The 16,518-nt window shown below is 38.4% G+C and overlaps 1 protein-coding gene across 10 annotated transcripts in view; it reads left to right on the forward strand.

Annotated features, from left to right (window-relative positions):
• Nucleotides 1–16,518, forward strand: part of NEBL (nebulette) — a 333,764-nt gene that overhangs the window by 285,128 nt on the left and 32,118 nt on the right. For 6 of the 10 annotated variants that reach the window (XM_070255116.1, XM_001496364.5, XM_014737063.3 and 3 more), the window contains 9 exons: nucleotides 1,296–1,406; nucleotides 1,574–1,684; nucleotides 3,832–3,936; nucleotides 5,448–5,540; nucleotides 8,584–8,676; nucleotides 11,088–11,180; nucleotides 12,809–12,901; nucleotides 14,176–14,268; nucleotides 15,877–15,981. The exons of 2 other annotated variants lie outside the window; for them this stretch is intronic. In XM_070255116.1, coding sequence (XP_070111217.1) covers nucleotides 1,296–1,406; nucleotides 1,574–1,684; nucleotides 3,832–3,936; nucleotides 5,448–5,540; nucleotides 8,584–8,676; nucleotides 11,088–11,180; nucleotides 12,809–12,901; nucleotides 14,176–14,268; nucleotides 15,877–15,981 — 897 coding nt within the window. The remainder of the gene's footprint in view (nucleotides 1–1,295; nucleotides 1,407–1,573; nucleotides 1,685–3,831; nucleotides 3,937–5,447; nucleotides 5,541–8,583; nucleotides 8,677–11,087; nucleotides 11,181–12,808; nucleotides 12,902–14,175; nucleotides 14,269–15,876; nucleotides 15,982–16,518) is intronic. 2 more of the 10 variants (XM_014737061.3, XM_070255118.1) reach the window with 1 other exon arrangement.

Below are 16,518 nucleotides of genomic sequence, written 5' to 3' on the forward strand. Positions count from 1 at the left end.
ACAGACATAGTAATAGTTGAATATTATTATTTTGAAAGTTAAATATTATTATTGAATCCTAATTCAGAAAAGTGAAGCTGAGAATGTAAGTCAGTGAAAATAGGCAGGTTTATGATTCGAAGATAGGGAAAAAATGTAATATTTCTCTGAGACTGAGATTTTTATTTACAGCTTCTCCAAAATTGGAACATCACAAATAAGCAATTCAACATTGATTTTAAAAGAGAATCTCCAAATCTAGAGTATGTCAACATCATAGAAAATAGCTGTTTTGGAAGAAATTTAATTAGATATAGTCAATAGTTTTTTTCCTTTTAATAAAATTTTTTATTAAAGAATAATGATATATAAAGAATAGTGTACAATTGTTAGTATATAGCTTGGTGAATTTTAAAATTGGTTTTAACAAGTGGCAAGAGTCTGTTAAGACATTTGTGTTTGTGTAATTATGACTGTTTTGCAAATGATGGATAATATAAGTCAAGCTTGCTCAAAAAAAGCAGATAATTTATTGTTTTATACCAAACAGTGGAAGAGTACTTAGACACGGCTTGGTCTGAGACTCAAACGGCGTGATTCAGTTTCACTTTCTATCTTTCAGTTGTCAGGCAGGCTTTCTTCTCTTGTTTACGAAGAGGCATCTAGCAGCTCCCGGGGCTGCATCCTTCCTTATTTATGTCCAGAAGGAAAGAGAAAGTCTCTTGACATCTTGCTTGGTAAAAGAAATGCGCCTGCCCCTGAAGCAATCATAAAGAGCCAGGGAAGGGGTCTAATGATTTATTTAAGTCCCACAGAGCCCATGGACCTGGGCCAGGCTCACCCGAGCTGAGTGGTTTAGAATGAGCGGGCAGTGAATTGCCCAGTGGCAAACCAGGCAGTTAATGAAGGGAAAAGAGTGGCCGGATTCCAGGGCAGCAAGCAGCAATTATTCACTACAGAACGAAAGTGATAATTTTACAATTCCATCTGATTGACACTTATCAACTGAGTTATATATTAACCAATAATTTGTCAATTTTATTATACTGAAATATAGAAAATTTCCCCTTGGCTAACTCTGTTTCCTTTCTTGATTCAGGTTAGTAGAAAAAAGCCTCCTGATTACTTGTGAATAAGTCACTCCGAGGCATGTTCCTAACCACAAGTGAAAACCCTAGTACTATAGAAATAAAAGAAATAAAGGTCCAACTTATTGCCAAAAGCCATGATCCTGATGTCAAAAATGACTTCAAGTTTTTCAACCCAGTTTTTTCAAATTATCGTAGAGCTCTAATTGCACGTTTTATTTCCTACAGAAAGACTATAAAAGAGATCTGGAGACTGAAATTAAGGGGAAAGGCATGCAGGTGGGCGCAGACACTCTGGATATCCAGAGGGCTAAGAAAGCATCCGAAATGACCAGCCAGGTAAGAAACTAACAGGATACAAAGTTTAAGGCAAACATATTGAATTGTATCTAGAAAGAGTATGAATGGTATTGCCCCATGTGTGGCTTGGAGATTCAAACACATAAATATCTGCGTTGCTGTGGAAGGTTAAGCTAAGTTCTGAAGATTATTTTCTGTTCTTTCAGAAAGAATATAAGAAGGACTTAGAAAATGAAATTAGAGGGAAAGGAATGCAGGTGAGCATGGATATCCCAGACATGCTTCGAGCCAAGAGGGCATCTGACATCTATAGCCAGGTAGGTGGAGAATGAAGGTGCTTGAAGTGATGTGTTCTGATATCCAATAATGATGTGCTTTGTGTGTCTCTATGATTGCTATCTTTTTGAGGGCACTGTATTCAGAGTCAGTGTACTCTATTGTAAAGGAACCTCTGGCCAAACTTGATTAACCTCACTAATGAAAGGGGCAACCGCTGTAGGTTCAATTCAACAGACGTTATTGAGCATCAAAGCTGCCCTGTTGGGGCCCTCTGTTTTGAGCCTGAGGACATTTTGACCTTTTTTTATTTTTATTTTTTGACTCTATTGCGCACTTGGCTTCAGTGCTCACACTAGGGAAAAAAGATTACACACGAGTTGTCTTTTACCTAGTTTATAATGAATGTTATTATTAAAATAATCAGCCCCAACTAAAACTGAGTGAATAAAACTGCACAAAGTGTAAGGTGAAACTGAATATTAACTAAAAATTGAGAAGAACTAGGTTTTCTTGGTAAAATATAATTTGCCAAGTGTACTTGTCACACATCCTCTAGAAAAACTGGATATGAGAGAAATAATGACCACAAAAGAAAATATTTAATGGAAGAAGAAGTTATTGATAAAATTCAATTTGGGTAAAAGTAGTCATTAGTGAGTGCTGTAAAATTTACAAGGAAAAGAATGAATCCCAATGGAAAAAGATAGTAAAGGGGAATGAAAAAATGTAAAATGGTTATGGAAAATTGACTAAGGAATTAACTTTGATTAATGGGGTTTGTGCTGAAAATAGTTTTTAAGGAAATTTGACCAAGTTGGTTAAAATTCTGATTAACACATAAGCAAGGTGTCTAAATATCTGCTGGTTCACAATGGTGATATCAAGATGCAGAGTCAAATATCAGAGGAGTTGTCTGCTTCTCGGCCTCCTCGGATGATGTAGTGGTTGGGATGGTCCTGTAGTCTATCCTCAGCATCACATCGTGGCACGTGAGCTTGGAGAAGGTCGCTTGAACTGTATCAGCTGCACTAAAGGCATAGATAAATACACAAAATAGGCAAATGGCCATTTGAGTCAGTGGAGAAAAGTTGCTGTCTCAAGAATGCCAAGCTCATTCCTTCATTCAGCAAATACTTCCTGAGCATCCATTTACATGCAAAATTAGACATGGTTTTGCCCTTGGGGAGTTACAGGCTAATGTAATAATTAAATAATCATGCAAATGTAGTATTATAAAGTATGATATATACTACCAGAAAGAAAAGGTATCAAGAGTAAAGAGGAAGTGATGCCTGAGCTGTCAGAATTCCTGCTTTAACTTTTGACAGTGTTAGTTTTTTGAGTTTGACATGGGGACGCATCTGATTTTAAGGAATTTTAGTTATTTTGGATACAATGGAATAGTTGAGAGGATGTGATGATGCCGTGGTGCATTTCAACATGAACAAGAGTCACCTTTGCTGACAAGCAGCAGTATGCTATGATGGTTAACTTCACTGGCTTCGGAGCCAGAGTGTCTGGATTTAAATTTTAGCTCTGACGTTTCTTAGCTAATGCCTCAGTTTCTCCATCTATAGAGTGGATAATAATAGTATCTGCTGTGGGATTGATCAAATGAGTTAATGTGTGGTAAGTATTTAGAACAGCACCCATTCCATAGTAAGCACTATGTAAACGCGGATACCCCTAGAAGGTATTGCCCAGGTTCTATCAGAGCTCATAGCAGTACATTTAGTAGAGAGAGAATTGAGATTTTTATCTCAAGTACAAAAATACTAGCCCCTTTCCCTTGATCAAATGTATCTTTATCTGAAGTAGGAAGCACAGCATAAATCCAGAAGCATGAAAACAAGTAGACATAGGAACTAGGACTGGTCCTGGAAGAGGAGGTCCTAAACCAAGCAGTGGGTGGAGCTCAGCCTCATGAGGTTTGAGTGGGCTGGGGTGGAACCCATTGCCTAAGCAGAGGGGAGGCTGCTCCCCTGGACTGTTTGCTTTCTCTGCCTACTCCCTTTATTTTCACTGTTGCATCAACTCTTGCTTTGAATAATTTACGGCCATGTGGTGTAGAAGAGTTGGGATAAGTAGGATCATTTTCTGTCTCTGTCTGTCTCATTCGTGTGGACACACATGTGCGTGCACACTCACGGAGTTTCAGCTATCTATTTACTGTTCATATTTTTAGAAAAAGTATAAAGATGAAGCAGAGAAGATGCTTTCTCACTATTCTACTGTGGCAGATTCTCCTGAAATTCAGAGAATTAAGACAACTCAACAGAACATTAGTACAGTGAGTAGTTATTATTTTTCTTCAGTTGCCACCTTGAAATTTTATTTTGTGAAGAGGGCCTTTTTCCCTCATTGTCTCGGTTTTTTCTGCATTGCTTGAATTTCTTATCAAATGTATTACCTTTTTTCTTTAAGAGTACTTAAATATTCTTACAAGTTATAATTTATCATGATTGTTTTAGACTTAGAAATTCAAGTTTTTTCTTTGGTACAAGCTACAGTTATTTTTAACTGAATATTAAAATTTCTCTCAGGAACAAGGTCTTAATCTTCCGTACAGATTTTACTTTGAAGATGAAAACAGACATATGAAGTTATTTCCTTCATAGTCATTGATTATTTGCTTTGATAATATATCTAGGATTTACTAGTTTGTAAGCAGTTCCTAAACTTTGGTATTTTTATTTTGAGGGCTAGGAATTGTGTCAGTAGCGTTAATTAAGAGATTGGGTCTATGCTTGATGGATATGTAAACTTGGATTCCAAAATTATAAAAATTGAACGTACAGTCAATATTTTAATGTAGCGTGAGCTGTCATTTACTAGTTAAGTAAATGTCTCATCAAAATCTCAATTCTCTTAAGTCTGAGGACTTCTGGTATATTTTCTACCTTCTAATAAGTTGGCAGGCTCCAGCCCTCAGGGTGCTGGTCAGGTACCTCTAGCTCTCCATAGGCTCACTGTGCTAAGAAATGGAAAAGTCTTGCCGGAAGGGAGGATCAGAGAAAAAGGCTATTTTGACCCTCATCTCTTGTGATTCCATAGTATTCCAGATTTCTAGGCTTTGGAGGAAAACATCTCTCATATCATACTCTTCCAACTCCCACGAGGACCCACTGGATTCCAAGAGAGGCGATAGTTCTGTCCTCATATGCCTTTCTTATAATTATTCTCTTTTTCTGTAGAGTACATTGTTTCTTGTTTGCTTTGTGTTTGAAAGGGCTGGATGTTGATAGGTATGGGGAGACATGGGGAAAGGTTAATGAATAAGTGGAAGATAGAGAAAATAGACTGAATTCCTGTTGATGTTGACGATAGAGCTAATATTTTCTTTGAAGAAATGAGGGCATCTTTGTGTTTGGAGAATGGCGCTTGATTAAAATTTCATGCTGTTTTGGAATGAAATGATAAGTGCTTAGTGGGCTTTTATAATATGTGCTTTGATTAATCTCAAATACACATTTGACATATATTTATCTTTGAAGAAGGAAACTCCATTTTGCCAACTAATATTCTTAGAGCAAATAACCTGCAGCCACCTAGGGTATCATGCATGCCCTTGAACAGGTGTTAGAGGGTTCCTTGTAAGATTATGGTATATGAAACTGAAGTTGTACGTCTATTCTCATCATGGATTATTTAATTGATTAATATAATGTTGGTACTCATAAATAGAAGGTGTATTCACACTACTTTAAAACCTGGGAAATTGTCTTTCTTTTATGAGAGTTGGATCTAGGACTTGAATTCTAATAAGCTTATAGTTATTCTCTTCCTTCTCTTATAATAAAGGCATTTTATAAGAAAGAAGTCGGAGCTGGCATAGCGGTAAAAGATACTCCAGAGATTGAACGAGTGAGGAAAAATCAGCAGAATATTAGTTCAGTAAGTTCTCTCTAGCATTAATTATCCTTTCCAAAAGCAAATGTAAGCTAGATGAACGTTTTTAGTTCTTTACTAAACTGGCTGCTTTTTCCTTTTCTTCTTTGTAGAAATGCTATTTCATCAAATATCAAAGGTCTAACTTTTAGAGGAAAGACTGTAGGCTTGTTCCCCTTGAACCTGAAGCACTGTTTTATCTTGACATATCAGAGTGCGTAAGAGATAGATCACTTTAATAGTACAGTAATGAAATCTAGGATTAGGTTTCATCCTTTTGAACAGAATTTTAACTGTATTAAATTTTTCAGAGAAAGGATAAGTTTCGGTATGTCTCCATGACTTGGAGGAAAGAAATTTTACCCTGATTAAAGGCCCCAGAACATTTATTTGGTGGCTTAAGAGAAGATTTCAAAGGCCCCATTTCCCTTCTACTCCTTCCAGCTTCCAGCAAAGAAAAACGTACACCTTCACTATAATTAATGAAATAACTTACCCTCTACTTCCCTAGGAGCTTGGGGGAGCATAGAGGAGGAGATTAATGTTATGAGTAAATCTTTCTCCTTTCAGTGCTTGACATTTACAATGGATAATTGCTATCCTTACCAATAGGTATTCTGCCATGTATATTTAGTATATTTAGTTTCTTGTGGATGAATCAGGAGTTCTTTCCTTAAATCCCCTTCCCCAGCCTTTCTCTTCTCCTTCACCTTTGAGGCAGAAGCTTTCTTTAAGTAATCTGAGTTAAACCGCCTTGGTTAGCCTCGTGTGTCAGGAACTCTGTCAGGAGAAGGACCTTATGCTGCGGCTGTAGAAATCTGGTCTGATCCACCGTGGTAGGGGCTTGTGTCAGACAAGACTCGGATCTGATAGAGAGATTAGTTTGCAAATGTTTGCTGGAAATGTTTGTTTCCTTCACTTTCACATGATAGTATTTGAAACGTAGCCATCAGTGCGCTGGGGTACAATGTTATAAATGTTCTGTAGTGTGCAATTCTATTGCATACAGTGAATGGCTGTGCCATTTTGATGAGTTTAGAGTCATATGAAAAACAAAAATGTTCCTCTTTAATCGCATTTAGTTTCTCATCCGAGGAAAATCACACGAAGTAGTATAGTACATCATTTCTTCTCCAGCATCCCACTGCCTCTCCTAGCAAACAATAAATGCACAGTTCTCTATCTCTAGGAAGTTGGGCCATAAACTCCTGCTTAGTATTCAAATGGGAAGTTGCCCTTTCAAGATTAGCTAGATCTGTCAAACCAAGACATGATTCTCTAACATTTAAAGATCTCGACATTTTCCACCTCCAGAGTACAAGCCTTTTAGCTATTAGCTTGCTCTCAGAACTATTTTTGAATCTTATTTAGAGGTAGCCTCTCTCACTGTACTCTCAATTGAACTGTTTTGGATCTGGACTGATATTGGCTTTGTGTACTCATATGAAATCCACAAATACTAAGACATAGATGGTCTCTGAGATATTTAGGAACTGTTTCTCAGTGACTGTCAGCATAGATTTCAGCCTTAATCATTTTAAAAATTACCAAGTGATTTCTAAAACATTCTGTGCAGATTTAAGTCTTTGCTAAATTTCTACTTGTGCCTCTTAAGTCTAGCCTGTGTTTCCATACATATGAATATATATGTATGTCCTTTTTCTGGAATCCAATCTTCCAGGAATTTTTTACCTGTTAAAATACCACCTGAGGGGCTAGCCTGTTGGCGTAGTGGTTAGGTTCCCATGCTCCACTTCAACGGCCCAGGGTTCCTTGCTTGGGATCCTGGGTGTGGACCTACACACCGCTCATCAAGCCATGCTGTGGTGGCATCCCACATAGAAGAACTAGAAGGACTTACAACTAGGATATACAACTATGTACTGGGACTTTGGCGAGGGAAAAAATAAAAGGGGGAAGATTAGCAATAGATATTAGCTCAGGGCCAATCTTCCTCACCAAAAAGAATTAAAAAAAAAAGAAAGTAAGTAAACCACTCTCCCTGTGGCAGAGTGGTTAAGTTTGCACGCTCCACTGCAGGGGGCCCAGTGTTTCATTGGTTCGAATCCTGGGCGCAGACATGGCACTGCTCATCAAACCACGCTGAGGCAGCGTCCCACATGCCACAACTAGAAGGACCCACAACGAAGAATATACAACTGTGTACCGGGGGGCTTTGGAGAGAAAAAGGAAAAAAATAAAATCTTTAAAAAAAAATAAAAGAAAGTAAAAATTAAAATAAAATAAAATGCCACCTGAAACGATGGCATCATTAAGCATTTCATAAGTTTAAAGAGCTGTTTCTTGTCCCCTGCCTAGCTGAGTTCTGGCATTACTGTTTGTTGGGTTGAGCTTCCTCGAAATAGATTTGAAAGAGGAATTTTGAATGAAGTGGATGTCAAGATATAGACGGACTTCTATGTAAAGTGATTGTGTGGGAAGAAGATACTTCCTGACTTTCTGCCACTGGCCCTTCTGTGGTGTTAAGGACACAGTGGTCTCTGTTTTGGGTGCATTCCCCTCCAAGCCCCCCTTTTTCTTCTTTTATTGTGGCCACTTAATTTTTTTTCCTTATTTTGGATTATTTGTGTGCTCTCAGTCAGATAAGCAGTGTTCCAAGACTCTGTAGCTAACTCAATTTGACTTTTGCCTTTAAATACGTGGTAGATTTTAATTAACATATTAATAAACAGAAACTGCTTTTCAGAGAGAAAATAATAAATGATGTATTATATTACTGAAGATAATTGCCAGGATTTTTTGTGCATCTGCCTAATGATAAAATTTATCCTCATAAGCAACATTTGCTTCCTTTAATTAAAAAGCTCCTACAATGATGGATAGGTGAGTAGATATGGGTTTATTTGCACTTTAGGATAAAGGAATCAGGAAAGCATCAGATAAAATAAAAATTTGTGTTCCCATTGAAGGACAAATTAATGTTGGAATTTAAAAATTCAGTTATGCAATAGTTACAAGTAAGAATTCTTAACTATTTTTTAAGCCTCATGTTGAATGAAGTGCACATTTTTTAAAATAAATTATGCAGGTGAAATACAAGGAAGAGATGAAACATGCAACAGCCATTTCTGATCCTCCAGAGCTAAAGAGAATTAAAGAAAACCAGAAGAACATCAGCAATGTGTGATCGTATTTCTTTAAGTATTGTTTCCTATTTTATTGGATAGCAGTATAAATGAGGGCATGGAGCTTGAACAGGTGAAATCCCATTGCAATGAATACCACTACAGGAGGGCCAGTTCCTGAAAGGTGGAGATAAGATCTCACACATCTTTATGTTGGGCAAGCAGTACACCTAGTGTGTGCAGTTGTTTATTAAAGACTGTGTTCTTGAATGCCTACTCTGCTTTTGTTCTTGGGGAAATTCAAAGATGAGTGAGATACACTCTAAAGTTGGGGCCTGTGAGTATTCTCAAGGTCTCCAGGAGAAACAGACAGAATAAATAATGATTGTGCATTGTTTAGTGTGAGAACAATAATTAATATTTTGGGGGTGTTTACTATGCTTTTTGAATACATGAAGTATCTTGTTTAATAATAAGTAATAATTCCTCTTGCAAAGTGCTGTGGAAATTCAGGAAGGAAGGCTATGTCAGTGAGAGAGAGGAAAACCCTCAGAGAAAGAGTAATTTTTGAGTTAGATCTTGAAGAGTTGAGTTAGATCTGGGGTAGACTTTGTAAGAAAGGGCCTTCCTGGCAGATCAAGCAGAGTATGTCCAGGAACCAAGGCCTATTGAAGGAGGGGAAGATTTAGTGTGATGAGTTCGTGGGGTGAAACGTGGCAGGAGATGCTGGTGGAGAGAGAAATTGTGATCCAGGTCATGAGGAGGCAGTTGGGCGTCCCACAGTGTCCCTAAGATACGGTTCATATACTGGCATGGTATTCAAGATGCTGTTAAGAGGTGCACCAGTGATCAGGCCTTGCCTTAGTGATTAAATTGTTTTAATGTGTACCTTTCCTTAAAGGAGGATTACTAGTTTTCGATTTATCATAGAAACATAGCACTCCCTTAAAAATAACTTTATTTGAAAATAATAGTGAGTTAATTTAATGAAAAAGTACTATAAAACACAGCACAAGTGATATCTGGCATGGCATATGGGAAGGGGTGTGGGAATGGTGGAAATTTGGGCAACACTGGAGTAATGGAGAAGAACATGAACCCTGGACTATTGGGTTGATCCTAGTTCCAGACCTTACTGGCTGTATGACCGTCATAAGCCACCAACTTCTCCAAGTTTGAATTTCCTCATCTATAAAACAGGGACTAGAATATTAAGCGAGATGTTGCCTGTAAAGCACTATATAGTATGATAGTATGTTTGTGAGTGGATGGATGCAAGACATGATGACTCTCATATCAAATTCATGTCCCCGAACTTCCATCACTAGAAATTGGCTACATCAGTTTCTCTACATGAATAATGCTGTTCAACGGATTCTTCCCCTCTGAGCTTTACCCAGAGTAATCTTTCCTTGTGTCCTGCCATCAGTAGAGATTACACTGGATCTTTCCTCACTTTAACTCAGACAGTTACCCCAGACACAAGAATCTGCCCAGACTCTCAAAATATATGCCATGGCACAGAGAACTCGCACATTGCAGAAAGAGGTTGCACCAGAAGGGGCCTATCCCTCTGTCGTTTATTTTCCAGGCTTACCAGACTTCTCTACACTTACACGTTACTGCTGAGAGTGGGCATCTCAAGTCCATTTTATCTGCCGGCCCTGTAGGCCTTGTGATTTCTTGCCAAAAAAATTCCCTAACGCTAAATTGAAGCTCTAAAAAATCATTAAGACTGTCCCTGTAGAGTTTCTTGTAATGGGATTTTAACCTCTAGTTTTGCTTTTGCCTGTCAAAATTCATTTGGGGGACATGCCGTTCTGTTTCTCTGTGTCGGGTGCTCATTGTTTCTCTGGGTCGGGTGTTGTAGAATTGCTGGGAAAGCTGACCTTAGCTATGAGTCTGGCCCCCCCAGCTGAGAAGGGGCACCTCTGCAGGAGCTCAGGGAGACTTCTATACCGCTAGGTCGGAGAGCAGTCCTGCCAGTGTTGGAACTTTGTTGAGAAGGAAACTTTCAGGTTCAGAGTTTCTTTCTCTGGTGCTCGTTTGTCACAGAGGCGTAAGCACACGACTGGTGTGACCCTCCTTTCTAATGATGAGCGCAGAGTTATTCTTTTTAAATATAAAATCGCAATCTGATAAATATTGCTTTAGTGCTTTGAAGAAATGAGTTCACCGTAAGGATCATTTATTATTGCTGGTAAGATTGAACTCAGAGAGGACACCAATAATGAGACAATTTGAAGAGTAACAACTAAAGGTGGAATTCAAAACATTTGCACAAGAAAAACTTAGTCTGGGATCAATATGATGAAGTCTGTTAGCAATGCGTATTTCACTGTCAGATGCTAGTGAAGATTTTAACTAATGAATGCTCTGTAGCCATGTGGCATTTCGTTTCATGTTCTGGAGTGTTGGTGCACGTTTCCTTCCCTTAACTCCACACTGTCTTGCATCTTGTCCCCAGCTCCGGTATAAAGAGCAGTGCCACAGGGCAACCCCAGTAAGCGTAACACCAGAGATAGAGAGAGTGCGGAGAAACCAGGAGCAGCTGAGTACGGCAAGTGGTTTCTGTTTCTCTTCTATTTTACGAAACATTGTATGTTTTTATTCTTCAGAATGCTCTCTGAAAAGCTTGAAACCCTCCACGTTTGGATATTCCTTCTCACATAGTGAAGGGCATGAATTGTGACCCTCCCATGTGAGCCCAGGACATTTGGGACTGTGTTGCTATAATTTAGCCATGTTTGTTTATTCAAGGAATCTTCATTAAGTACTCCAGTCTGCCGGGCATTATCCTGGTCACTGGTACACCAAGATGGAGAAGACTCAGTTCCTATCCTCATGGACTTCATAGTTTAGTTGGTAAATATCTACAAGTACATCCAGGCAAGGACCTGGAGAGTGCTGAGTCTATTGTCAATCTGAGAGAAAAAATATCTATTGGAATAGAGCAAAAGAAGACCCGGCTTGATTGGGGTTTTAAGACATAATGTAGGGAACCTAACCTATAGAGTAGGGAACCTTATAAATAAATTTGGAAACAGTATTCAATCATTCAACAATCTAAAGCTAATAAAGCAGCGAGAGTTAATCATGAGGCACCTCTAACATGGACCCTGTGCTCAATGCTTTATGTGAACCCATGAGGTCGGCACGATTCATTGCCCTGGTTTGTAGAGCTGGGGAACGGAGTCTTAGGGAGGTCAACATGCCAGGGCCCCCTGGTTTGTAAGGACAGAGCTGGGATTTGAACCAAGGCCTCCTGAATTCAGAAATCTCTTTCAGAGGTTCCCCCCAATGGTTATTTTTCCCATTTTTTTGACCCTTTTATAGAACTTTTACCAATATAAACAATAGTCTTTTTCTTCCAAAACAGGTAATTTTGAAAGAGAAAACTGGTAATTTTGGAACTTAAGAATGAATTCTCCCAGGTGGAGGAAATCAGGCCGACCCCTGCTTTGTCCTTATCATTTTCCTGGAGGGCGGCAGGAGTGAGGAATCTTTAGCTTCTTTTGAAAGTAGAAGCTCAGGGTCTGAAAGGTAGTCAGTGGCCCTCCCGGGCTGCCATAGTGACCCACTGTAGTTCTCTTATAATGACTTCTTTCCGATGTTTCTCCCTTACATTTCCATTACTTTTATTTATTTATTTAAAAAAATATAGGTTTTCTTATTTTATTCTTTTCCATGGTGAAGATTGAAATGATGTTTTTTTTTTTTTAAAGATTTTATTTTTTTCCTTTTTCTCCCCAAAGCCCCCTGGTACATAGTTGTATATTCTTCATTGTGGGTCCTTCTAGTTGTGGCATGTGGGACGCTGCCTCAGCGTGGTTTGATGAGCAGTGCCATGTTCGAGCCCAGGATTCGAACCAACGAAACACTGGGCCGCCTGCAGCGGAGCGCGCGAACTTAACCACTCGGCCACGGGGCCAGCCCCTCCATTACTTTTAATTGTAGAATTTGCAGTTAGTTTTGTATCGAACAGAAAAGATCATTTGTAAGAAGCACAACCAACAAGTTGTCTTTCTAGGTCAGATGAATCAGAATCCACGTGTCGATGTGAACCAGAAGATGGACGCACATCCAAGATGGTGAAAAATGTGGAGAGAGATAATCCTGAGGCTCGTCCTCTGTGGTATTTGGGTGGAGACCATTTTGCTTTCTATTAAAATTCTTTATCCTCCACAGGTAAAATACAAAGGAGAGATTAAACAGGCAACTGCAATTTCGGATCCACCGGAGCTGAAGAGAGTTAAAGAAAACCAGAAGAACATCAGCAATGTGTGATCTGCTTAGTAACTTTTTTCTTAGGATAGCAAACGCGCTGTCAATATCTCCAAGAGGGATTATGTTTACAAAGTTTTCATGACCTTGAGTTGATATTCTGCTCTGAATTGACTACCAATTTATTCGAAAGGTGTCGGGGTCTTAGGTATTATGGGCACAACGAGGCATTCCCTGCTGCAGAGTTTCCAGCGACAACCAGTAGGATTTTGCCTACACGTTCTTGTGTATCCCTCTTGGCTTCATGCTATTTTGCTGCAGTTCCCCAGAGGGATGCAGCAATAGCTCCTGGCTTCTTGGCCCCACAAATGAGCTTCCCACTTCTTTTTCTACCTGTATGTGTTTTAGTTCTCTAGCCTTCTAGCTATTATTACTTTATTTTTGGACGGCATCTGGGGGGAAATTATAAAGTGTGCATAGCTGAATAGGTCACATGAGACAGGCCCATTTTAGGGGCACTTGGTAAGGGGCTGTCAGTTTTTATTCAGACACCGTCTCCTGGCTGCTCTAACTCCCTTCTGTTTATGTAACCTACGGATGTAGTTCACAGACAGACTCCTTTCTCGAAGTCATTAACATATAGATTGGGTTCTTGGGAAGAGGAAATTTGGACATCTATTTGGTTCAAAGAAGTCTTTTCTTCTTCAAAACTTTAAAGTCATTTGACCAGATTATAAAGGAAAGGCAGGTTATTGTTTGGCACTCTTCCTAACAACTATAGTTTGGAGAAGTAGATGGTCCTCTTTTCTGCGATATATTTAGAGTCACACTCGGCGTGACTCCATTACTCTGGAAAAGGAGCATGGTTATTGAGAAGCAGGAACGGAGTAGTGGGAAGCACACTGGCCTTTTTATGGATGACCATGGTCACCTATTTAGGCATCCTTTCAAAAGTTCTGCACGGTTAATTACTATGAAACTACAACAGCATAGTACCATTCTATATGGGTAGGAATACCTTTGAATAATATCCATGAAGACATTTCTTATCATATTCTTTTGCGATGAAATGCTTATTACAGCTTTACAACAATATGGGTAGGCCCATATATTTGGGTCCATTCACAGTGATTTGGACACATAATCCCTGTTATGGGGTGTTTTAGGATGGATTGATTTAAGAGGCAAGCATTTTACATATGACTCGACCTCTGATAGCATCCTCTGTTTTCATAGAGTCTTTTCCTTAGCTCCTTAAAATAAATACTATGCGGCTCTTATTTAGTTGAATTGATTCATAGTACTCTATTTTTTGTTCTCTGAAATGATAGGTTTGTTATAAAGGTCAGCTGGGAAGAGCTACGGTTTTGAGTGTAACTCCTGAAATGGAAAGAGTAAAGAAGAATCAAGAAAATATTAGTTCGGCAAGTGGTTTTATTCATTTTGGGCTGTCACAGAGAATGTTTCCCTTATTGTTTACTTGCAGTCCTGTTTTAAACAAAATCTATTTTCAAGAAGCATTTGTGATATATGTAGTAAATACACATGTTATTTCAGATAACGTCCAAAAGCTGCCACTAGATTTACGTTATCCTGTAATCCTTCATTGATATTTCCAGATGTGACAGTCACATTTAAAGTTTAGTTTTAAACTATGTTATTTTCATTTAAACAATGATTCGTGTTATTTTAACCAGTGTCTTTGAAACTGGTAGTCTTTGATGCGTAAGTTAAATAATTGTCATTTTACGGATGGATTCCATTGAACGTGGATTGTTAAGTGCTCTCTGCAAAACAAAATAAGAAATGAGTCATTACTCCAAAGTAAGGACTTAGAGGAAAAACATCCTACAATACATCTAATATAGAAATTGGTTTCTTGTTAAAATCCCACGGTGCACATCAGTTTGATTTGGATAGTATGCTTTCTCTTAGTGAATCTCAGGGCATCAGTTGTAAATTGCACATATGCCCTCAGGTCTGCAATAATTGCTATCCTAATCTGATAATCAGCCTCACAAATAGTGTGCTGATGGTCAGCTGTCAAGAAGAGCTCTATGCCTGGGGATCAGCATTTAGGTTTTACAGTGGACACCTTTCTATTGGCATTTCTGTCTACAGATGCTGACTGTAGTCAATATAACTTAACTTCTTTTTTTTTTGCTGAGGAAGATTCACCCTGAGCTACCACTTGTGCCAGTCTTGCTCTATTTTGTATGTAGGTTGCTGCCATGGCCTGCCTGCTGACAAGTGGTGTAGGTCTGTGCCCAGGAACTGGGCCCGGGCTGCCTAAGCAGAGCATGCCGAACTTAACCACAAGGCCATGGGGCCAGCCCCCATAAATTACCTTTAAACTGTGGCTGCTTAAAAGGAAACTAGCTGGGGCCAGCCTGGTGGTTAAGTTCATGTGTTCCGCCTTGGTGGTCTCGGGTTCATAGCTTCAGATCGCAGATGTGGACCTACATACTGCTTATCAAGCCATGCTGTGGTGGCATCCTACATACAAAATAGAAGAAGATTGGCACAGATGTTAGCTTAGCGACAATATTCCTCACCAAAAAAAAAAAAAAAAGGAAACTAGCCTTATTGTTTCTTATCTTCTTTGGAGGGGAAAAATAAAAGGAAATAGAAGGAAGCTTGGTGTGCATTCTTCAACAGTGTTATGGTGGAAAATGGGGAAATATAGAAATAGAAAAATAAATTTAAGTTCCACTGAGTTTTGGACTTTCCCTGTTTAATTTAAGTATGATAACCAGTTTTACTAACTACATTGTTAGTGGATGTTGATCACTCACACATTTGTTTTCAGTTGATAGATTTAGGTCATTTTTGCTATAGCTTTTAAAAGAGATCTTTGAGAGTAAAATTTTAGATTGTTATTCTAGAATGAAATGTAATTACTGAACAAGTTACCCAGGAGATAATTCAGAATATGTTGTGTATGTTTCACTCATTTGGAAAGCTCGAAAAAGTTCCATAATGTTTTTTATTATAATTGTCTTGTTATAAGTATGTTCTATTTACTTTTGCAGGTAAAATATACCCAGGACCATAAACAGATGAAAGGTAGACCAAGTCTGATTTTAGATACACCTGCTCTGAGACATGTCAAAGAAGCACAAAATCATATTTCAATGGTAGGATACAACCAGATCCTTCTCATGACTAAAACATACTAAGGAATGGCACCGCCCAGTGTACCCGCGGCATTAGTTCACCATTAATCTGGATAAGTAACAAAGCATGGAGATGCGATGGGCCCATCCTTACGGGGGCACTTTCTAATCACACTGAAATGTAAAGGAAACATTTACTCAAATAAAGTAATTTTTCTCAGTGATTTTTTGGGCGTCTTTTTATTTCTAACGTGACTACTATAAATGCATTTTGTGAAAGACATTTGTCTGCACTTCTTTTCAGTTAATTTTAAGATGGAGCTTGGTGTGTTTGCATGTTGCAAAGAATGTAAAAAAAATGTATTTTTTAAAACAATTTTATGAGATATAATTTATCTACCATAAAGTTCACCCATTTAAAGTTTACTGTTCAATAGTTTCTGATATAGTTTACAGACTTGCACAATAATCACCCTAATCCAGTTTCAGAGCATGAAAAATGTATGTTTTAAAGTATACCTAAGTTTTTGTAATAATATACAAAAAATTGTATATATA

Source organism: Equus caballus, chromosome 29 (assembly GCF_041296265.1).
Source record: "Equus caballus isolate H_3958 breed thoroughbred chromosome 29, TB-T2T, whole genome shotgun sequence".
Classification (NCBI taxonomy): Eukaryota; Metazoa; Chordata; class Mammalia; order Perissodactyla; family Equidae; genus Equus; species Equus caballus.